This window comes from Vulpes vulpes, chromosome 2, assembly GCF_048418805.1.
Source record: "Vulpes vulpes isolate BD-2025 chromosome 2, VulVul3, whole genome shotgun sequence".
Classification (NCBI taxonomy): domain Eukaryota; kingdom Metazoa; phylum Chordata; class Mammalia; order Carnivora; family Canidae; genus Vulpes; species Vulpes vulpes.
In genome coordinates, this window is record NC_132781.1 from 66,316,170 (window position 1) to 66,337,989 (window position 21,820).

The 21,820-nt window shown below is 34.7% G+C and overlaps 1 protein-coding gene across 11 annotated transcripts in view; it reads left to right on the top strand.

The window, feature by feature from the left end:
* Positions 1-21,820, top strand: part of CENPC (centromere protein C) — an 80,694-nt gene that overhangs the window by 12,447 nt on the left and 46,427 nt on the right. For all 11 annotated transcript variants that reach the window (XR_011999872.1, XR_011999873.1, XM_026003537.2 and 8 more), the window contains 5 exons: positions 5,100-5,178; positions 9,765-10,050; positions 11,157-11,351; positions 13,722-14,335; positions 18,005-18,196. Coding sequence is in view for 9 of the 11 variants with exons in the window: in XM_026003537.2 (XP_025859322.1) it covers positions 5,100-5,178; positions 9,765-10,050; positions 11,157-11,351; positions 13,722-14,335; positions 18,005-18,196 (1,366 nt within the window). In the remaining 2 variants the exon portion in view is untranslated. The remainder of the gene's footprint in view (positions 1-5,099; positions 5,179-9,764; positions 10,051-11,156; positions 11,352-13,721; positions 14,336-18,004; positions 18,197-21,820) is intronic.

The window sequence follows — 21,820 nt, forward strand, 5'->3', positions numbered from 1 at the left end:
TATATAGCCTTTGGTTGCATGAAGATCCAGTTCTTTCAGAATTGAGAGATCTTTGTGGTAAATTATATAATACTGACTTTTTTTTTTTTTTTTTTTATAATACTGATTTTTAACAGTTGAATCAACTTTAAAATTTCTGGGATGTATTTGGTTTGGTCATAAAGTATTAACCTTTCTTTATTTGGTTTGCTAATATTTGAGGTATTTACATCTATGTTCAGGAACAGTATTATCTTTTATTTTCTCAGAATGTTCTTGTAGGGCTTTGGTATGAAGGTTATGCTAGAGGTTTCACTGCTAGGTAGGATGTGACAGATTGCAGTGGACCAACATTTCTTCTGTAAAAGCTAGTTAAAGAGGGATCCCTGAGTGGCGCAGCGGTTTAGCGCCTGCCTTTGGCCCAGGGCGTGATCCTGGAGACCCCGGATCGAATCCCACATCGGGCTCCCGGGGCATGGAGCCTGCTTCTCCCTCTGCCTATGTCTCTGCCTCTTTCTCTCTCTGTGTGACTATAATAAATAAATAAAAATTAAAAAAAAAAAAAAAAAAAAGCTAGTTAAAGAAAAAGAATGAAATGCAAATCCTATTTTTAGAGACATGGAGAGCTATGGAAAGAACAAAGGCTAGATAAAATTCCAAAGAGAAGAATCTGGAAGATGAGTTGATGATTATTAGTCATTTTCTTTCCTGAGAGTATTGGCTCATTTGGTGCAAAAGCTGAGGATTTTATGCTGGCCCACACAGAAAGAGTCTACTGTGGGAAAGGACCACTTTTGTCAGCTATGCTGGAATGGCATGACAAGCTGGATCCCAGGGATATTCCAAATGGCTAGGCCCTTTTCCTTTAGAGAACATTTGTAAGTTCTGGGGGTGGTACAGAATCCTGGGCCAGAAAAATGGAGTGAAATCTATAGTCTTTCTATGCTAAGAAGGGAAAATCCTATAATGGGAAAAGGTCCCACCACAAGTAGGCATTTGCCATATTTTGAAGCAGTTGGAAGTAAGAGGCTAAAAAGTTGAACAAGAACCCCCAGAGGACGAGACTGAATGTCTCCCAGTATTTCTAAGGTGACTCTCCTGGCTCTCAGTTTCCCAGAAGACCTCATTCTCAAGAACAGAGCAGACTACAAATAGACTGAGTCTCACTACAGTTTCATCCCAGACTGACCCAGCTCAGTCCTTGAGAGTGGGAATCTGTTCATTTCAATCCAAGCTGCCTAAAAGGAGATAAAGTTTCTTTTTACCCTATAGAAAGATTTTGGGAACTCTATTAACTTTTTAAAATTAAGCTTTTAAGATAATTATAGATTTACAAACAGCTATAAGAAATAAAGGGTTGCAAGCCTATGTACTTTTACCTAGATTCCTCTAAAGATAATGGTCTTGCAAAACTGTAGTTGGAGTATCACAACCAGGGTACTGACATTGATACAGGCAGGGTATGGAACAATTCCATCACTACAGGACCACTATAGCAACACTTACTTTTCTCTGGCCCTAACCCCCTCCTTAACCCCTGAAACCTCTAATCTATATTTCTACAATTTTGTTATTTTGAGAATGTTAGTTACATGGAGTTATATGTGTATAACTTTCTAAAATTGATTTTTCCACTCAGGATAATTCTTAGGAGATTTATGCAGGTTTTTGTGTGTATCAGTCATTTATTTTTTTTTATTGTTGAGTGATATTTTATGGTGTGGTTGTACCATAGCGTGTTTAACCGTTTGTGCACCTGTTTCTAATTTATCATGAGTTTCTGTGGCAAAATTATAAATATCTTCTTAGTGTATGTAGACTCATCGAGTAATTTGTCATTTTCAGTTTTTTCCTGAAATGTCCTTTCTACATCTCTCTGCTCTTTGTTTTTTGCTCTTGACTACCCTTAGGCCTGTGAGATAGGTGTTGCCATGTGATTTTCCTTTATTATCCAGAGAGTCCCTTCTCTTTTCTCTAGTAATGCAGTTCATATTTCTTGGATTCCAAATACTCCCTTTTTTCTTGCCCTCTCTGTTTTTAGTGGGCCTCCTCATTTAGTTGCTTCCTGATCATTTAAGACCTTAAAAATTTGAAAATACCATGATTTTATGTGCATGATGGGTAATTTGAGTGAGTACAGAATTCTAGGTTGGAAACTATTTTCCCTCAGATTTTTAAAGACATATTCTATTTTCTTTTAGGCTTCTCTTCCTGTTGAAAATACCATTCTGATTCCTTGATCCTTTGTGAGTCACTGTTTTTTAATCTTTGCAGGCTTTTAGGATCTTGTCATCTGCTTTTAGTTACTTGAAATTTCATGATATTCCTTGATGTTAGATTTCTTTAACCCTTCTTATTAAGATTTCTTTTTACAGTTTGTTTCCTGCAAGTACCTTTTTTGTTTACCTTGTTTGTTGCCTTTTTATACTAGAGCCTTTTTTTCAGATGTCTAGTGAATCTTAGTGGTCTCTTCATATTTAAGAGTGGAAACCTAAAATGGTGGTTGGAAGTTCTATTTTTGTAGTAAAATTTGTGCCTTGGTAGATTTTACTGTGCTGTGATCTGTCTGGGCCATGTCACTGTAGATGTCCAGGTGTTAATAATAATCTACAGGCTTTTTAAACTTGGCTTGATAGGTTTTTCAGACAAATCTCTCCTGCTTCGAAGTCTGGTAACTACAAATCTTCTCAGCCAGGTGGGGCAGAGGGAAGGTACATTTTGAATGCTTTCACTTAATAACTCTGTTTTTACTCTTACCTTCAGCTGTGTCTGAGTCTAGAGGCTCTCCAATTCTGGGACTCAAGAGAGTAAACATCTAATATGCCAGAGTTGGGAAAGGAAAGACTATGACTCTGGCTGCTTCCTATACATACTTTTAACAACTCTTTTGTTTGTAAGTCCCAGTTGGAACCTCTCTTTTAGAGGTGCCTTGTATGTTGAATTAATGATCTTAAGGGTTTCTCCATAAACATAAATCTGTATCCTGTGCTTTCTCCATTGCTAGCATGTTTCTGCTCTCTCTGGACTGATTACTTGCTGCTGATCTGCTTTCCAACTGAAGAAAAATTGGTTGACATGTCCCATGTAATCCCTTCTCTTTTCATACTTCTGGGTTTGTACATTTTAAAAAAATCCTAATGAGGTTTTAAGAGGAACAAAGTATAGTGAAAGTTTGCTTTTGTTTTCTTTATGTAATTGAGTTCCATAGTATATTCACTGAACAGCAGTGCAGTGGCTTCCTCATTTATATATTTCCATATTGGTAGATTTTTAGGTTGTTTCCATCAATTCATTATTACAGTGATGTAGTGATGTGCATCTTTTGTTCATGCCTCCTCATGCACATGTTGTAAACTGAAGTTTCTAGGATATGCACATTTCAGATGAAATTGTTAAATATTGGGACGCCTGGGTGGCTCAGTGGTTGAGCGCCTGCCTTAGGCCCAGGGCGTGATCCTGGAGACCTAGGATTGAGTCCCACATCGGACTTCCTGCATGGAGCCTGCCCTCTGCCTCTCTCTCTGTGTCTCTCATGAATAAATAAATAAAATCTTAGAAAAAAAATTCTTAAATATTTTCAGTTTTTTCTGCAAGATGCTTTACCAGTTTTTTCCCCCATATGCAGTATATGAATGAGATTTCCCTTTTCTAGATTTTTAAAATTTATGACGATATATTTCAGATTTACAAAAGAAAATATGCATTATGTAAAGCATTAAAAATAATATAAATGAACATTTACGTACCCATCCCTCAATGTAAGAAATATCCATACTTCAGCATCAGTGTGTCCCTTTCTGATCCTGTTCTTCAGCCTCTCCTCCCTGCACAGAGGTAACCACTATCTTGAATTTTCTGTTCATCGTTCCCCTCCTTTATTTTATAATTTTACCACATAATGGGTGTGTTGCTGACATTTGTTCAGCACTTTCTCCCCTACCTCTGACAGGTCCCATTATCATCCACATGTTGGTGCTTCACTAGAAGGACTCCTGAAACTCATCATATAGTTGTACTTGTGACTGAGATTTATTATAGGCATATAGTCAGGATATACAGCCAGATCAGGAAAGGAAAAAGACACACCAGGCAGTCAGGAGGAACTATGTCAAGGGTACCTGTGGGGATCACAGAAAACGTGTTGCTTCCAGCAGTGAAATGTGTACAGTCTTTCTGCTCAGGGAAGCTTTCTGAGGCTTACCCCATTTTTATTAGGGACTGGTTACATAGGCACTCTCTGCCCACCCAAATCCTGTTCTCTCTGAAGAAAAAAAAGCAGATGTTCACTGTAAATCACATTTTTATACATTCTAAGCAGCTGCCTAGTAGGCACAACCTTATGATTTGGTAATGGGGGAAACATTCTGAAAGCCAAGTCCCCAGTTGCCAACCAAGGACTGCCCTGTGAACTGCTTTAAATGATCAGGCCTGCTATGTTAATTCCTCCATTGAGTGAATCTCTAAAATATATGTATTTATATATATATATATATACACATATATATATATGTATATATATATATAGTTTCACATGTATCTACTTTGAACTTTATGTAAATCGGACTGTGACAAACTTCTATGACCTCATTTTTTTTTCATGGTTAACTGTCATTTATTTTTATTGCTGTATCTTAGTTAATTTCATTGTTGAATGTGTGATGTTATAGGACTATACCATAATTTACCCAGTTTACTATCAGAATAGTTCTTTGTTATCCAGAGCAGCATTGTTTTTTATTTTGTTTTGTTTTGTTTTTTCCAGAGCAGCATTGTTTCTGTGTTAGGTTATTTGAAATTTCAACTTTACTAGATAATGCCACATTGTTTGTTTGTTCTTTCTTTCTTTCTTTCTTTCTTTCTTTCTTTCTTTCTTTCTTTCTTTTTCTTTCTTTCTTTCTTTCTTTCTTTCTTTCTTTCTTTCTTTCTTTCTCTTTCTATTCTTTCTTTCATTTCTTTCTTTTCTTTCTTCCACATTGTTTTCTAAAGTAGTTACTTAAGTATACAACTCTACCAGCTGGTTTATTGTTTTTAAATACTTGCTTTTTTTTCCAATTTAAAAAACAAATGTATTTAATCAGAATTACTAATTTTTATTAGATCTAATGTTGTATATCTCTTAGGCTCAGTGCCAGAAATCTCATCTGAGGTCAGTTCCAGTTTCTTCAAGGAAGAAAGAAAGTGAAGGTGTCAACAGATCAGGTTGGTGCCATCTCCATGGATGTTATTTGCTTAAATGTCTTGCTTAGACATTTAAAAGGAGATTTTGAAGGTGTCACGTGTATTGGCTTGAGTGATAGGTTCACGGGTCAGCGTAGACAGAGTGGTCAGTGTTTTGTTTTTTTAAACACGAATAATACGCTTTGAGTATTCCTTTGTTTTAGTGGTAAGAACATTGATTATTAGGATATGGTAAGAGACATTAAATAAAAATTATTGCATAGACTGTAGTTTTAAGACTTTTCAAATAGATTAGTCTCCCTCCCCTCTCCCCCCCAACCAATGAATATTAAATCACACAGTTCTATGGGTCAGGAATTGAGAAGCAGCTTAGATAAATGGTTCTGCGTGAAATTTTTCATGAGGTGTCAGTCAAGATATTGGTCAGTGTTGCAGTCATCTGAAGGCTTAATGGGGGATAGGGATATATTTCCAAGATGACTCATGTGGGGCTAAGATGCAGGCAGGAAGTCTTAATTCCTTCTCACATGGACCTTTTCATGGGCTTCTTGAGCATTTTTTTTTTTAATTGAGATATGTGACATGTAACATGTTAGCTTCAAGTATATAACATTCAATATTTGCATATACATGGTTAGTGTTCTTTTTTTATCCTTTTGTTCATTTCCTTTTATTAGATATACGTGCTGCAACTTTTAAAAGTTGGTTTACATTTTTTCAAATCAGAAAAATTTTGCTCATTTGAAGTAAGCCTCAAAGATTAAAAAAGTAAAGCTACTAATTGTTATTTCCATTGTCCTGCTGAGGTAACCTTTGAATGAAAACATATATAAATGTATGTGTGTGTGCACAGAAGAGGTTGTACAGTTCAGAAGAGGTTATACAATTTTTTTTTTACACTAGCAATGTGGGAAAGTACTTTTTACCTGATAGATTATTTGCTTTTTTTTTTTTTTTTTTTTGCCAGTTTGATTGGTATTACATGATCTCATTGTCACTCTAAAATATCTGATATCCAGGGAGTGCCTGAGTGGCTCAGTTGGTTGAGTGTCTGCTCTTGGCTCAGATCATGATCCCAGCATCCTGGGATCAAGCCCCACATTGGGCTCCCTGCTCAGCGGGGAGCCTGCCTCTCCCTCTCCCTCTGCTGTTCTTCCTGCTTGTGCTCTCTGCTCTTTTTTCACTCTGTCTGTTAAATAACTAAAATATTTTTTAAAAAAGATATCTGTGATATCCATTGCATTTGAGTACTTTTTAATTTATTTTTTGGCTATTTGAATTTCCTTTTATCTGAGTTGGCTATTCATATCCTTTCACGTTAGTTTTTTCTTGTTAATGAGAGGTCTTTGAATTGAGTATCTATATCTGTTGATCTGTGATTTGTGTGAGAGGTGTTTGCCTTTCCAATGATCCCTTGACTTTTACAGATTTTGTTTTATAGTATCTTAAACCATATGGTGAGTAAGATTTTTAATTTTAATTGTCAAATTTGTGACTTCTATAGTTTTTGACCTTCTTGTTTTGGTTAAAAGGTCTATCTTATTCTAATGGTAGAGTAGAGTCTTAGATTTTCATCTTTTTTTTTAAGTTTTTATTTAAATTCCAGTTTGTTAACATACAGTGTAGTATTAGTTTCAGATGTACAATATAGTGATTCAACACTTCCATACAATACCTGGTGCTCATCAAATCCCCATCACCTATTTCACCCATCCCCCAACCCACATCCCCTCTGGTGACCATCAATTTGTTCTCTATAGTTAAGAGTCTATTTCTTGGTTTTCCTCTCTCTCCCCTTTCCCCCCCATATGTTCATTTGTTTCTTAAATTTCACATATGAGTGAAATCATAGAGTATTTGTCTTTCTCTGACTGATTTATTTACTTAGTATTATACTTTCTAGATCCATCCATGACTACATTTTGTTTTGTTCATTTATCCACTGATGAATATTTTGGCAGTTTCCTCTTTTTGCTTATTCACTGCTGTGAATGCAAGTGTACAGATACCTCTTGCAATCTCTGCTTTCAATTCTTTTGGAGACATACACAAAAAAGAAATTATTGGATCACACAGTGATTGTATTTTTAACTTTTAGGGGAACCACTAAACTGTTTTTTATAGTGGCTGCCTCATTTCTACATTTCCACCAGCAGTGTATAAGGGTTCCAGTTGCTCCACATCTTCAACAATACTTTTTTTTTTTTTTTTTTACATGTGTGTGTTTTGTTGATAATAGCCATCCTAATGGGTATGAAGTTGTATCTCATTGTGATTTTGATTTGTTCATCATTGTTATTAGGAAATTTTTTTTGTCATTAGGGAATTTTAAATTAATAATTAGATACCACTGCACACTGTAAGAATGGCTAAATCCAAAAAACTGGTTCTTCTTTGTAACTCATTTTTTTGAGAGTTTGTCTTTTTATTTGTTTCAGGAGAGTTTGTAGTTGATTGTTAAAACATTTTTATGATGGATATTTTAAAATTCTTATTAAATAATTTTAACATTTGATTCATCTTGTTTATTTGTGCCCATTGATCATATTTTTCTTGTTCAGGTTGTGCTTTTCTGAGTTTTGGTATGCTCCATCATTTTGATTGTATTCTTGACATTTCGGTTAATGTTTTAGGAAACTCTTGATTCTATTTAAATCTTTTGTTATAGAATACAGTTGCCTTGTTTTGGTTTAATGTGTAGGTTATTGCTTGCTTCTGTGGATTTTATTTCCAGTGGTAGTTAAGTGTTTAGAGTCCTAACAGTGATATTTTGGTCTGTTTCATTTCCTGATGCTGCTGAGATTCCTGCTCAGTTCTTGCAGGTGCTGTGTCAGATGAATGGAAGATGTTTCAGAGTACCCCATGTCCTTATTCACTCAAGTGAGGGTTGGGGTCAGAAACTATTGAGATTGGATCTTCTTAAATGACTGGGTAGAGGACAAGATGGGGGGGCGGTGTAGGGTTTTCTTAAGTTCTTCCTGCCTCAGGTTAGACTGCCCATAGAGGCCCCCATGTGAAGTAAGGCCTCGGCTGTTGATTCTAACAGTGGTTCAAAATGTCACCTTGGTCTGTGCAGCAGTGGCTGGGAAGGTCAAAAGTTTCACTTCTCTGCAGCCATTTGTGGATCATTTGGCCTGCTATCCTTGATTGTTGAAGTGGAGACTGGGTTGGTCCAGGGACAAGGTTAGTTAGCCTAGGACTTTGCTCTTTTACTACTGCTGTCCTGTATAACTTACAGAGTGGGACCTGGCATGGCCTGAGGCTTTGCTGCTTTTACAAGGCCACTATAGAATGGAGTATTTAGTGGGTTAGGTTGTGGAATTAAGAGTTGGGGCTCCCTGCTAGAGGTCCTTGTTGAGTTTCCCTTCTTCAAGTCTTTTGGCCAGAGAATGGAGGATTTTTTCCCCTATGCCTGTTGGTGGTTCTGGGTTGCATACCTCTAGAATCCAGTCTAGGGGGGTATATGGGAGATAAAAGGACAACCTAAAGGATTCACCATATTGTCTTTTGTTGCTTAAAGCTTGAGGTTCCTAGCAAATACACCTTTTTCTTTCCAGCTTTTAGAGTTCTGTTATTGTTGTTGGATAGATAATTACCAGGAATTTAGTTTAGTTGTATTTAGAGGGAAAAGCAGAGAAAACTTGAGTATACTGTCTTGTTCCATAACCTTCTAAAAGATGTTTTTTGATTGTATTTAAAGTTTTTAATCTTTGCTTTTTTAAAAAATTAATTAAGTAATTAAGTAATTTATTTTTGAGAGGGAGAGAGGCAGAGTGCGTGGGGTTCAGGGAGAGAGAGGCAGAGGGAGAAGGAGAGAGAAACCCAAGCAGATTTCGCTATATGCTGAACCAAATGTGGGACTTGATCTCACCACCCTGAGATCATGACCTGAGCTGAAATCAAGAGTTGAATGCTAAACCAACTGAGACACCCAGGTGCCCCTGATCTTTGCTTTGTAAGAGTGTGAATCAGTACAAATACTCCCCAGCAGTTCTACTTTTTCTTTGATATTTGAAGGTATAAGGCTAAGAGAATATGTATGCTCTTTATATGTATATAAAGGTACATGTATATATGTATGCGTATATATATACACACACAAATATTCTTTTACATATAAAAATATTTTTACATATGTACCTTTACATATACTTACACACAAATCTTATATATCTCTGCATATATCTATTATGGCTCTGTAAGTGTATATATCTGTATATGTGGTTATCTGGCTGCCATAGTTTACTGACTTTTAACCTAAAAATCGAATCTCATAATTTCTCTAGCATTACTTCATTATTTTAACTGCGTATAGATTTATTCAAATCTTGAGTAAATTGACTATCCATATAATTGTGAATTTTCTGTTTGAGAATTTTTGCCATTTCAAAACTTCAGAGCAAGGAGCAAATATATCTTTATATTCATTGATTTCGTAAATTAGAACTTGTAAAGCACTTACATATTTTAATCATAGATCTTTGATTATAAACTTAATGAACTGTGAGTCTTCTGAAAACTATTTGTAATTATTGCTATTGAATTTTAAAACACATTTTGTTCTAATATTTGAAAAATTTTAATATCTTCATATAATTTTCTTCTAGCTCAAGACCATGAAGTTCATCAGCAAATTTTGGCAACTGATGTTGGTTCTAAAAATACACCTGGCTTAAGAAGAATGTCAAGTAAAAAACTCAGAGATCACCACAGTGAAGCCAGTGAAAAATTTCACTTATCTGTTGGCTCACCTTTAGTTCTTTTGGATGCAAAAGCTTCTGTATTGCAAAATGCTATTCCATCTGTGGCCCGAAAGAGAGAGACCTACACTTCTGAAAATTCAGTAAATACATCGCCTTCAAGTACAGAAATTTCTCTTAAAACCAGAAAAAGGTAAATTTTTACCTATTCAAATAATAATGTGAATCCTACTTTGAAAATTTTGTTATTTATTTTTAATGTATTTTATAGTAAGTATTGAGGAATCTTAACATGAGAAGAGCATAACATACATCAGTTTATATTCAGTTTATATTTGATACAGAAAGCTTAAGGTATGCTTCAGGGAAGTTTGTGGGTAAACATTTCTATAGGCTGGAAAAAAAAGTATTTTCTTCTGATAATATGTTTTCTATAACTTCCTAAGAGTATTTTCTCTGTGTCATTTGTAATTACAGTGGTAGGTATGTGTTGGGTCATTTGTAGGGTAGCAGAAGGTAAGTATTTTGAGGGTAAATTGTGGTAAATTTATGTCTGTTTCTTGGGGCTTTCATTTTGGCCTTTAAGAGGCAAAGTAGATCATTCAAAGTCCTTTGCTACTGGGTACCTTTGCAATGAGTGTAACTGTCTGCCTAGTGTCTTGTGTAATTCTTGGAGCCAAGGAGTTAAGTACATTCTAAGATTTTGCTATTCAAAATATTCTGTGGCTCAGGATCAAGAACAGTGAATGCATTATCTGGCAGTTTTTTAGAAATACAGAATCTCAAAGCCTACTCTAGACCTACTGAATCAGAATCTATATTTTGGTAAGATTCTTCAGATTATTCAAAATCTCATGAAATGTTTGAGAACTATTCCTCTAAGATACAGATTTCCTTGGTCTATCTCTTACTTTTTTCCATTGACAAATAAGAAATGTAATTTTCTTTGTATATTTTAAGAGATTACAGATCAGAACGTGGAGATTTTAAAGGCCTAGTAGAAAAAAATTTTTTTTAACATTTTATTTATTTATACATAAGAGAGACCAAGAAAGAGGCAGAGACATAGGCAGAGGGAGAACCAGAGGGGGAGCCTGATGCAGGATTTGATCCTAAGACCCTGGGATCACCACCTGAGCCAAAGTCAGACGCTCAACCCACTGAGCCACCCAAGTGTCCCGGCCTAGTGGAAAATTTTGTAAGTGGTCTGTATTGTCACTGAAAACTTTATTGTTCAGGAAAACTTATAACTCAGCAAACTGTGAGATTATACAACTTGCCTTCCTTTTAACCTTCAAGGTTAAATTTTGAAGATAAAAGTGTTTTGAAGAAAGGAGAAATAGCAAATAAAGTATCAGAAGAAACACAAAAGAGGAGATCATCAAGAATATCTCAGAAAAGAGTACAAGACTCAGAAGATGAAATTCAGCCACAAACTAAAAAAAGTTTTTCAACATTGTTTTTAGAAACTGTAAAACGAAAAAGTGAATCCAGGTGAGTTACTAAGAAGCTGCCTTTGAGGCAATTTTATTTTACATTCTGTGAACAATATCAAGGATTCTTTTTTTTTTTTTTTTTTTTTTTTAATATCAAGGATTCTTAATGCTATTTAAATAAATTCTTAATGCTAAATGCTATTTATATAGAAGTTAATCTTAATTGGTACAAATTTTAATTGAAATTATGCCTAACTCTCACAGCAAATCACTCCCAAAGCCATCATTAAATATCTACTAAATTAAATGTGAAAGACAATAAGTTTTTTCAGCTTTCATTGCTTTTGTTCATTAGCACTTTCAAATCTGTATGATACCAAAGAATGAAGGCAGTATTTAGAAACAGAATTATGTCATGATGTATTTCACTATTAAGGGCTTTAACACTTTTACTTTTCTTCTGCTTGTGTTAATAAATTTTAGTCTGTTTTGGCCTCCTCAAAACCTTTAGAGGTTCTTCAGTGTCCATACAGTGATCTTAACTGTGGCTGCACATTACAGTTAACTACAATTAATGTCAGCTAGGGTTGAGAACCACTGGCCTATATAAACTTCAGATTTGTCAGCTCGTATTTACAACCTTCACTCTCCCTGGTTAACTGTTTCTGCCAACTTGGTCATACACATTTGCATTTGTCTGTTTTGGCATACCATTTTTCCCTTGTCATATGCTAGTCTTTTTCTTTTCTGGTGACATCTGCTTCCTGGGTCATGGATGGCTATCTTCTTTCTATAACCTCACATGGCAGATGATAGCAAGAAGGCTTTCTGAGGCTTCTTTTATGAGGGTATTAATTCTGTTTATTAGTGTTCTACCCTCATGACTTAATCACCTTGTAAAAGCCCCATCCCCAAATACTATTCCACTGGGGATTAGGTTTCAGTTTATAAATTTTGGAAATATACAGACATTCAGTCTATAGCAAGTGTCAACGTTGTTTCCTAAGGATATCTTCAGTTTGACTAATCATGATGTTTTGGAAGTCCCTTGAAGTAAAATAGAGGCGCAATTTAGAGAATTCTTACTGGCCGGTTTAGGAAGGCTTAATTTTTAAATTCTTAGCATTACTTCTTTATATACAAAAACTTAATAGATGAGTTATATACAGTAAGGCAAATTAAACCTGTTTATAACAGATTGGCTATTTCTCTAAATGTTGAAAAGTAACATTTCTGTTTAAATATTCATACATTGTGGTTTTCTATTTATATTGACTTGGTTTTCATTAGATTTTCTAGAGTTTTCTAATCATATAAACTTGCAAAACTCTACCTGTTAGAAGATAGTATATTTCTTAGTATATATATAAATATATATATGTGTGTGTGTGTGTGTGTATATAAATATATATATATTTATATATATAGATAAATCTTATAATGTAAAACTAGTTTTACATTATAAAATGTAAATTTTATAATTTGAGATTATAGAGAAGTAGAGAAGGCATTTTCATTTCATAATCTTTTTGTATATTTTATTAATGAAAAGATAGAAGAGACAGACATGATAATGCTTAAGCATCCTGACTCAAGTGGAAAAGGCAGAAACAGGAGTACGTATGCTAGCTTCAGAGTTTGGGTGTTTACCCTAAGTTTTTACTTATGCATATCTCACTTCAGTAGGTGTTTTGCTTGAGGCTGTTGTTATAAAAACGAAGGAAATGCAGAAGAGTCCTTCAGATTACTATCCTTTGAATAATTCCTTCCTTCTCTAGAAAGCTTTCCCAACTAATTGGAAGAGATGCTGTTTAATTCCTATTAGATTACCTTTCTAGATACTTTTCATTTATTTCTATACTGTGATTGCAATATTAAAACTTATTTGAAGACGTATGTGAATTATCAAACTTGGAATGAATTTTTATATTATTTAGTGCATAAATTTGTAGTGTTTTCTTAGACTATTAGACTTGAAGATGCCTTGGAAATGACATTGTTTTGGATGTGAAGAAATCTGGCCCCTAAGAGACATCTATACAGACAAAGAATTAGTATAACAGTATAAATAATAATGGCATGCATTTTTGGAACTGTAGGTCAATGTATCTGAACTGTTTAACACATCTGCGGGTTTCAACTATTCAATATATATAATGGGTTGGGGGAGCCTTAAATTAGTTGATGTCTAGGCTTCCTTCCAGCTCTGAACTTCTGTGATTTCATTAGTGTTTTAAATGAGTATAATTGGGTATTACAGAAATGTAAAAGGAGAGGAGGATTTTCAAGGGTAAGAGAAAATTGAGGAGATGTATACTGTTCTTTAAAAGATACATAGATTATATTTCCTATTTAGATTATTTTCTTCACAAAGCAAAGGTAAAAACTTTATTTTTGAGCTATTACTTATTGTTAACATCCTGTTTAGTCCTGTTGTTAGGCATATAGCAACTGCTCCACCTCATTCATCTCCTTCAAATGACCTAAAGTTGTTAGAGGATGAATTTATAATTGATGAATCAGAAAGCAGTATTGCCAGTCAACCTTGGATTACTATACCCAGAAAGGCTGGGTCTCTGAAACAGTGCACAGTGTACCCTGCAGAGAGCTCTGCACTCCTTCAAAGTAAGAAGTCAAAAGAAAAACATCACAGCGTGTCACCTACAGCTTTGACAAGTGACAAACATTCTGGCACAGCTTATGCAGTAGAGACATCTCAGCCCTCTGAAGAAAAAAGACTGGGTAGAAGTTGTGCTTTGACAAATGAACTGGAAAATGATTATAGATCTACAAAACATGAAATGTATTATGAGAATGCAGAGAAATCATCTGGAAAGAAAAAGACTATACAACAACAAGAGAGAGGAAAATTTAAGGCCAATATCCTTGAAGAACAGGTTGATATGGAACAATCGAAAGATAACAATATAAATGTGTCACATATCACCCAAGATAAATTACAGAGAAATTCAGAGAGAAATATGGAAGAGTGTGAAAAGGTGATAAATGTTGGTATTTCCAAAAAACAGATGCTGCCTCTGGGTAAGTGTTTTATATTAAGTATAACTATGAACAGTATTCCACAACTTTGTTTTTATAATATTTCTGTTTAGCTTTGGGAAGTAGGCAAAGTAAAACTAAATCTGTAGGCTCTTTTCTAGCATCTGTCTTTTACCTACAACTAAATTCTGAGTCACTTGAGTTTTGTGTAGCTTCTAAGATGGTAGTATATATAAAGGGAAAAGTGAATGGGAAAGACTCATAAACCAGGTAGTTACCAGAATATGAATAAGACAACATAATATATTCTTTGAGGTTTATTGAAATATAAACTGGGGGAAAAAAAAACAAGATTAGTGTGGGGCTATTTCTTACAGAATAAAATTCATACTCTTTTATTCCATCATTTTCTCATTAATCTAACAGTAAATTGCTAGACACTGTATTTAGGTAGTGAAATTACAAAGATTACTGAGACACAGTTATCACCATTAAAAAAATCAATCTAGTAGTGTCTGTAGACTAGCAGATATACACATATATTTATAGGCCAGTAGTAGAATTAGAGATCGTTATCCAAGTAATATCTCAATAGATCTTTTTATCTTGTTTCACTATATTACTTATCCAAGCTGGGAGACTTGAGAATAAGAGGGCATGTCAGGACAGGAAGCATAAACTGAGATTGTCTCAGACAAAGCTGGAGTATGGTTATCCTCTTTATGTCATTATTGTATAGTGATTAAGGTTTGTAATGAAACTCTCATGAAGAAAAGATCCATTTATATTCTTTATACCGCTTTCTAAGTAATAGAAAAGGTAATTATTCTTACAGGTTTCTTTAGAATAGTTAATGGATTAGAAAACACTTAATAAATGTATTAGATATTTTATATGTAAATATAATTTAATCCTTCTTGATAATCCCATATGTTAGGAGATAACACTCAAGGTTAAAAATGCTGGCTGAGGATCTGTCTCCTCGTTAGAGCCTATATTTTTTAAGCACTATCAAGAAGTTTTGAAATAAGTGGAAGTGTTTTGGTAGTCATTTGAAAAAGCTGTTAGTTAACCAGAAAACTCTCTTCACTATAATTGTGTTTGTACCTAGAGGTTCTAGATGACTATAACATATTGCTGATAAAGAAGGGAGAAAGAGGTAAAGTACGGTGTTTAAGCTAGTTTTTATGAAAAATTCCACTTTAATTATTATTCAATTACTTTAGCTTTCTTTTTGTATAATCTATAACATAGACTTTAAATTACCTGAATTAATGGTTGTCACACATTAGTTTTGTCTGTTCGTACCTTTGTGTATTTGAAAAATTCTGCTTAAAATAAAGGGAGAAAAAAGCCACTGTTTTTATTTTGTGGACCTCTCTTGTAAATGTCCAAATGTCCCAGGTTATTTTTTAAAAATATTTTTATTTATTTATTAGAGCATGAGCAGGGTGCTGGTGGCAGAGGGAGAGAGAGAAACAGACTCCTCGCTCAGCAGGGAGCTCAATGAAGCAGGGCTAGAACCCAGAACCTTTGGAATCGTGACCTGAGTCTAAGGCAGATGCTTAAGTGATTGAGCCGCTCAGGCTGGCCGGCCGGCTGGCTGGCCTGCCTGCCTGCCTTCTTTCCTTTTCTCAGGAGGTGGCTATTTTAAGAAGATAAAAAGAACCTGACTAAACTGAAGTTACATTATAGAAAAGTTTTTTTTTCTTATTAGTCCCTTAAAATATGAATTCACAAAATTTGAAGCTACAAAAATTTTTATTTATCCTAAGTTCTTAGGAAAAAAACATTGTATCAAGAAAGTATACTTAAAGGATACTCTGTTTAATTAAATGCCAAATTCTTCACATTGATTTTCAGGTATATTAAATTCTTCTTTATCTAGATTGTTTAGTGACTATAATTTCTGATTAATTACCAGTTGTATTAATTTTCTATCACTGTCATAACAAATTACCACATACTTAGTGACTTAAAAAACATACATGTATTTTATAGTTCTATGGGTCACAAGTCTGATATAGATTTCATTGGGCTAAAATCAGTGTGTTGACAAGTTTGCTTTTCTTGTGATTCTGGGTGAGAATCTGCTTCCTTGTCTTTTCCAGCCTCTCGAAGTTGTTTATATCCTTGTATCATGATTTCCTTCTTTTATCTTCCAAGTCAGCAATACCAGCCTTCTTACATTTCCATTTTCTTTTACCTCTTCTTCCATTGCCCTTTCTGGCCACTACTTTTAAGAACACATATAATTAGATTGGACCAGCCTAGATAATCCAGGATAAATCTGATTCTCCTATTTTTTTTGTTTGATTTCCTTCTATGTCTTTATTGATTTCTTTTTCTCATTTCACTTATAAATTTTGGTGATTCTTTCCATATTCCTCAAGTTTAATAGTTTGCCCTTTGTTCTTCCTTTATATTCATACCTTGAGAAAATTATTCCTTTGCTTCCATCTGAATTATTTTCCCAAATTTACCTTCAGAGTGAAAGTCTGGTCTTGTATTTCCTGTATTTCCTGTATTTCCAGATTTCAACCTGAATTATGTTCTCATCTTTTTGAAAAGTTCTGTACAGTTTCATATTTAATTATGTGATTATGTATAATACCTATCTGCTCCTTTGGTCTTACAGACTTTATGTAATTTGTTTACTCCATGAATATTTCCTACTTGATAGGGGTTTAATTCTCTTTTTGGATCAGAAGTCTTTTCTCAGATGCTTCATAAATGCTTGTTTCTTGATTTATTTGATGATCAAGAAAATTTTTCATTCTGTCTACTAACATCTAATATTTTAAACGTCTTCCTGAAAAAAATTTTCCGTTTTGGTGGTTGTGCCCCTCTTTGCTGTAATATTTGTATTGAAATATCTTGTATTTCCCTGATTTTTCCTTCTTGTTGTCAGCCACAAAAAACAAAACTAGAATTGATCTCACCTTTCTGTTAGATTCTTTTCTTACGTATTGGGATGAAATGAAGTTACTACTGGTACCAAACCTTTACATTAGCTATGATTGCTTGCCATATTCATTGTTTCTTTTCAGTCTCTTTTTTCTTTTTAAATTCTATTCACAAAAATAATGTTTTTCCTTCATATAGGAACATCTTTTGAAACTTCATTTTAGGGCAGCTCGGATGGGGTTTAGCGGTTTAGCGCTGCCTTCAGCCCAGGACATGATCCTGAAGACCCGGGATCGAGTCCCACGTCAGGCTCCCTGCATGGAGCCTGCTTCTCCCTCTGCCTGTGTCTCTATGCCTCTCTTTCTCTGTGTGTCTCTCATGAATGGATAAATAAAATCTTTTAAAAAAAGAAAACTTCATTTTAAATCTCTTCTTTCAAAAATTAGATTGACAAAATCATGACCATTCAAAACAGAAAAACAGTGGTTACCTTTTTTTTTTGACTTGGGACATTGGTCAGTAGTTGGAAGAAGCCACATACTTTTCCTTTTCAGAATGTACTCAGAATGTACATTTTTTTGGGCTCAGAAGTATATGTTCTCAAGCTATGAAAGGTTTACATTTAACTGACAGAAACAGATCTTATTGAGAACATTTGACTTAAAACAAAAAGGAGATGAAAGAAGCCTACAGAATAAATTTAAGACATAATTGAAAGGGTTTTTTTTTTTTTTAATCTGTTGTGATTTTCTGAAAACTCTGGTTCCATAGATTGTAAATTTTTTTTTATTTTCTTTAATTTAGGAAGCAAAAAAAATAGTACCAATGTTCCTTATACAGTGTATCAGAAAAAAGATAAGAAATCTAAAAAGAAGCATTTTCCTAGTGGGTCCAAGAAGAATAAGCTTATACCTGATGAAGTGACTTCAACTATTACAAGAAGTCGAAGAATTTCCCGGCGCCCATCTGATTGGTGGGTGGTAAAATCAGAGCAGAGTAAGTATTTTATTTAAATGATGTTCATGGAGAGCTCCAAAAAGTCATTGTATAGGAGGCTTTATGTTTGATTTATACTCCCATTTTCCACAGAAAATCTAATGAGGACAAAGTTAAATTGGGTCATTGATGGAAATATTAAATCAATTAAAGTGTAAAGATATTGGGCTCTACTATATACTATATTCTAGATATAAGGATATAGCTGTGGAAAAATAAACTGCTCTCATGGGACTTACATTTAAGTAAAGGAAGACCAGCAATATAGATGTATAATTCATGCAGCGATAGGTAATAAAAATAAAGCAGATAAATGATAGAGATGAGAAGTAGATGGCAGAAGTAGGGGTAGGTAAGAAAATAGAATACTGTTCTTATAAAAGGTGTAATAAGAGTCCATTTTGATCTTTCAGAGAAAATATCTTAGAAAAAATGAAGAGGGGAACCATACAAATTAACTTGGTGTGTAACATTTCAGACTAAGAGAACAGTATTTGTAAAAGTGCTAATGGAGCATACTTGGCATGTTTGAGGAATTCAAGAAGGCCAGTATGGCTAAAGATGAGTAAGCCAGGAGAGATGAAGTCAGAGAGGCAGACTGGGATAGAGAGTTTAGATGAAGTGTATTGGGAAGCTACTGGAAGATTTTAAGCAGTAAAGTGACTTGGTTGAGTCTTCTTTTAAAAGATTTTCTTACTGCTATATAGAGAAGAAACTAGGGCATGGGCACTAGGTAAGAGATTGTAAGAGGGAAGAGATGAAAAGTGTTTGGATTTGGTACTAACGGAGAGAGAACCAGGAGTCTAGGATGACTCAGACTTAGTTTTGCCCGAACAAATAGAATATTCGAGCTCTATTGTTTACTGAGATGAGGAAAAGTATGAAAGAAGCAGATATGGGAAGGATGTCAAGATTTCAGGTTGTAATAAATTAATTAGATATCAAAGTAGATATATTGAGGAAATAGCTTGGTAAATGAATTTAAAGTTAGGGAGAAGGATTTGGGAGGATGTATAATTAGGGACCTAACAATATATAGATGATTTTTAAAACTTTAGGACTGTTTGAAATCACCTAATGATACAATGAACCTGGAGAAGAAAGCCAAGGATTTAGTCCTGGGAGACTAATCAGGAGTCAAGATGAAAAGGTAGATCCATCCACCAAAAGGTACTAAACAGGAACAGTAAGATTAAAGGAAAATGAAGAGCACTTAGGTTTATGGAAGCAAAGTAATGAAAGCATTTTAAGGATTGAGTGATGAACTCTTAAATACTGCTGATGTCTTGAAGTAGATGAGAGTTAAGAAATGACAATAGAATTTTGGCCACATGGAAGTTGTTGGTCACTTTGATAGAAATGGTTTCTGTGGAATGATAGATCAAAAGCCTGATTCAGGTGGTTTTAAGAGAATAGGAAGTGAGGAAGGAGAGATAGTAAGATAAGGGAGCATAGAGATGTGGGGTCAAGGAAAGGTCTTTGTGTTTTTGGTAATTTACAGGATGTTACATCAATTTATCTGCTCATTTAAAATAACCTCATAGAATGTAGGGGAGGGAGAACCCTCTTGTACTGTTGGTGGGAATACAAACTGGTGCAGCCACTGTGGAAAACGGTATGGAGATTCCTCAAAGAGTTAAAAATAGCTGTGATCCAGCAATTGCATTACTAGGTATTTGAACCCAATGAAATACTAATTCAAAGGGATACATGCACTCCGATGTTTATAGCAGTGTTATTTACACTTGCCAAATTATGGAAGCAGCCCAAGTGTCCATCACTTATGAATGGATAAAGAAGCCTGGAGGTGATCACCTAGACACCGTCTACCTAGTAAGTACTAAAATTCCAGACTCCCTGAAGGAAAGCAAGTATTTGACATAAACCGTATTTTTTGCAAAGCAGTTTAGGCGCACTAAGCCACATTTATCAGTTAGGAAATAATGGGAACCCTCCAAAATTTGAGTTCCCACATGCTAGTCAAGAGGTAACTTTGCAAGCAGGTCTTTCTAAAGATGACATTCTTCGGTCTGCTATACTATCTCTTCTCTGTACAACGTGAAACATTTATTGTTTTGGAAACATTTTTAATCTTTTAAAGTAAGTAATCATGAGAAGATGGTAGAAGATTAAAAATGAAAAAAGAATATTTACATTTGCAGAATCTGTTGTCTCTGGTATTTAGATCAAGTGAGAGTAGAACAAATAGGGCACTACATCTGAGGCATTGTTGCTATGAATTTTTGAGTCATTGGGATCCTTGATTGATAGTAGAAAGAGATATTCTGTTGTAGCCTTCCTTGGATTTTGGACTTAGATCTGGGTTTAAATTACGATTTCTCCACTTTTCAGTTATTTTGTTCAGTTTCTTATTTTGTAACATTATTACAAATCCTTCTACCTCTGTAGAAGGAGTAAGTGGCATGTAGTTAGTATATAAAATATTATCAACTCCTGTTACTATTTTTTTAAAAGATTTATTTATTTATTTTATGATAGACATAGTGAGAGAGAGGCAGAGACACAGGCAGAGGGAGAAGCAGGCTCCATGCTGGGAGCCCGACGCCGGACTCTATCCTGGGACTCCAGGATAGTGCCCTGGGCCAAAGGCAGGCGCCAAAGTGCTGAGCCACCCAGGGATCCCCTCCTGTTACTATTTTGATGAACTCACCTTTCTGCCCCAGGTGCCTGAAACTGTACTATGGCAGATGAGCATGTAAATATATAGGTAAATAAAAATCTACAAAGCTTGGATAAGTTTTCTAGAACTCTGAGACTTACCAATACTTCTTCTGATAGAAAAAGAAAGTCTGAAACTCAAAAAAGCAATATGACTTGCAACCTAAAGTCATAGGCCTTTGTGCTAGAACTGGAAAACAGTAGAACTCAAGTTTTCTGTCTGTTGATCCATTCATTGCTTATTTCCCTAGTAAGCAACCAAACTGCCTATATAAATGTGGCCCCGCTGCTTTTTCATGTATGTTGAGAAACATCAAGTGCCCACTCTGAGGCAGGAATGGTGTTAGGCAAGGCCCAATACTAGAGTGAAGCAAGTGAGTAGCAAAGAATGAGAAATTTGCAGAAGCACTTGGTCTCAGGGTTGTGTGAGTTCAGATTCAGTGTTTGTATGATTCTGAGAGTGAGCACCTTCTTAAATTTTCCAAACTCATTAAGTTTTTTTATGATGAGAACTTTAAGTTTTACTCTTTGGTATTCATTTTGTAATATATACATATATAAAATTATTATATTGTGTATCTTAAACTTATACAATGTTATATGTCATTTATATCTCAGTAGAACTGGAAAAAAAATTGCTTCCCTACAGTCCTGCTCCTGGTGTTAGGCATTCGGAATGTAAAAGAGCAATTTTGATCTTAGGAGTTGTCAGTATGCTGGAAGAGAGAGATAAGTAAACAGTTAGATGACTAATAAATACTATCAAAGAGTTGAGAGAGAGCTACTTAATTTAGGGATGGGAATTAGGGAAAGCTTCCTGAAGGATGAATTAGCAGTCAACTGAGTGAATGGGGTGAGAAAGAAGGATGGAATGTTTCAGTAGAGTAGCATCTGGAGATTAGAGTTTAACCTTTTAAAAATTGTTTTATCAGAGTTATTTGGAGG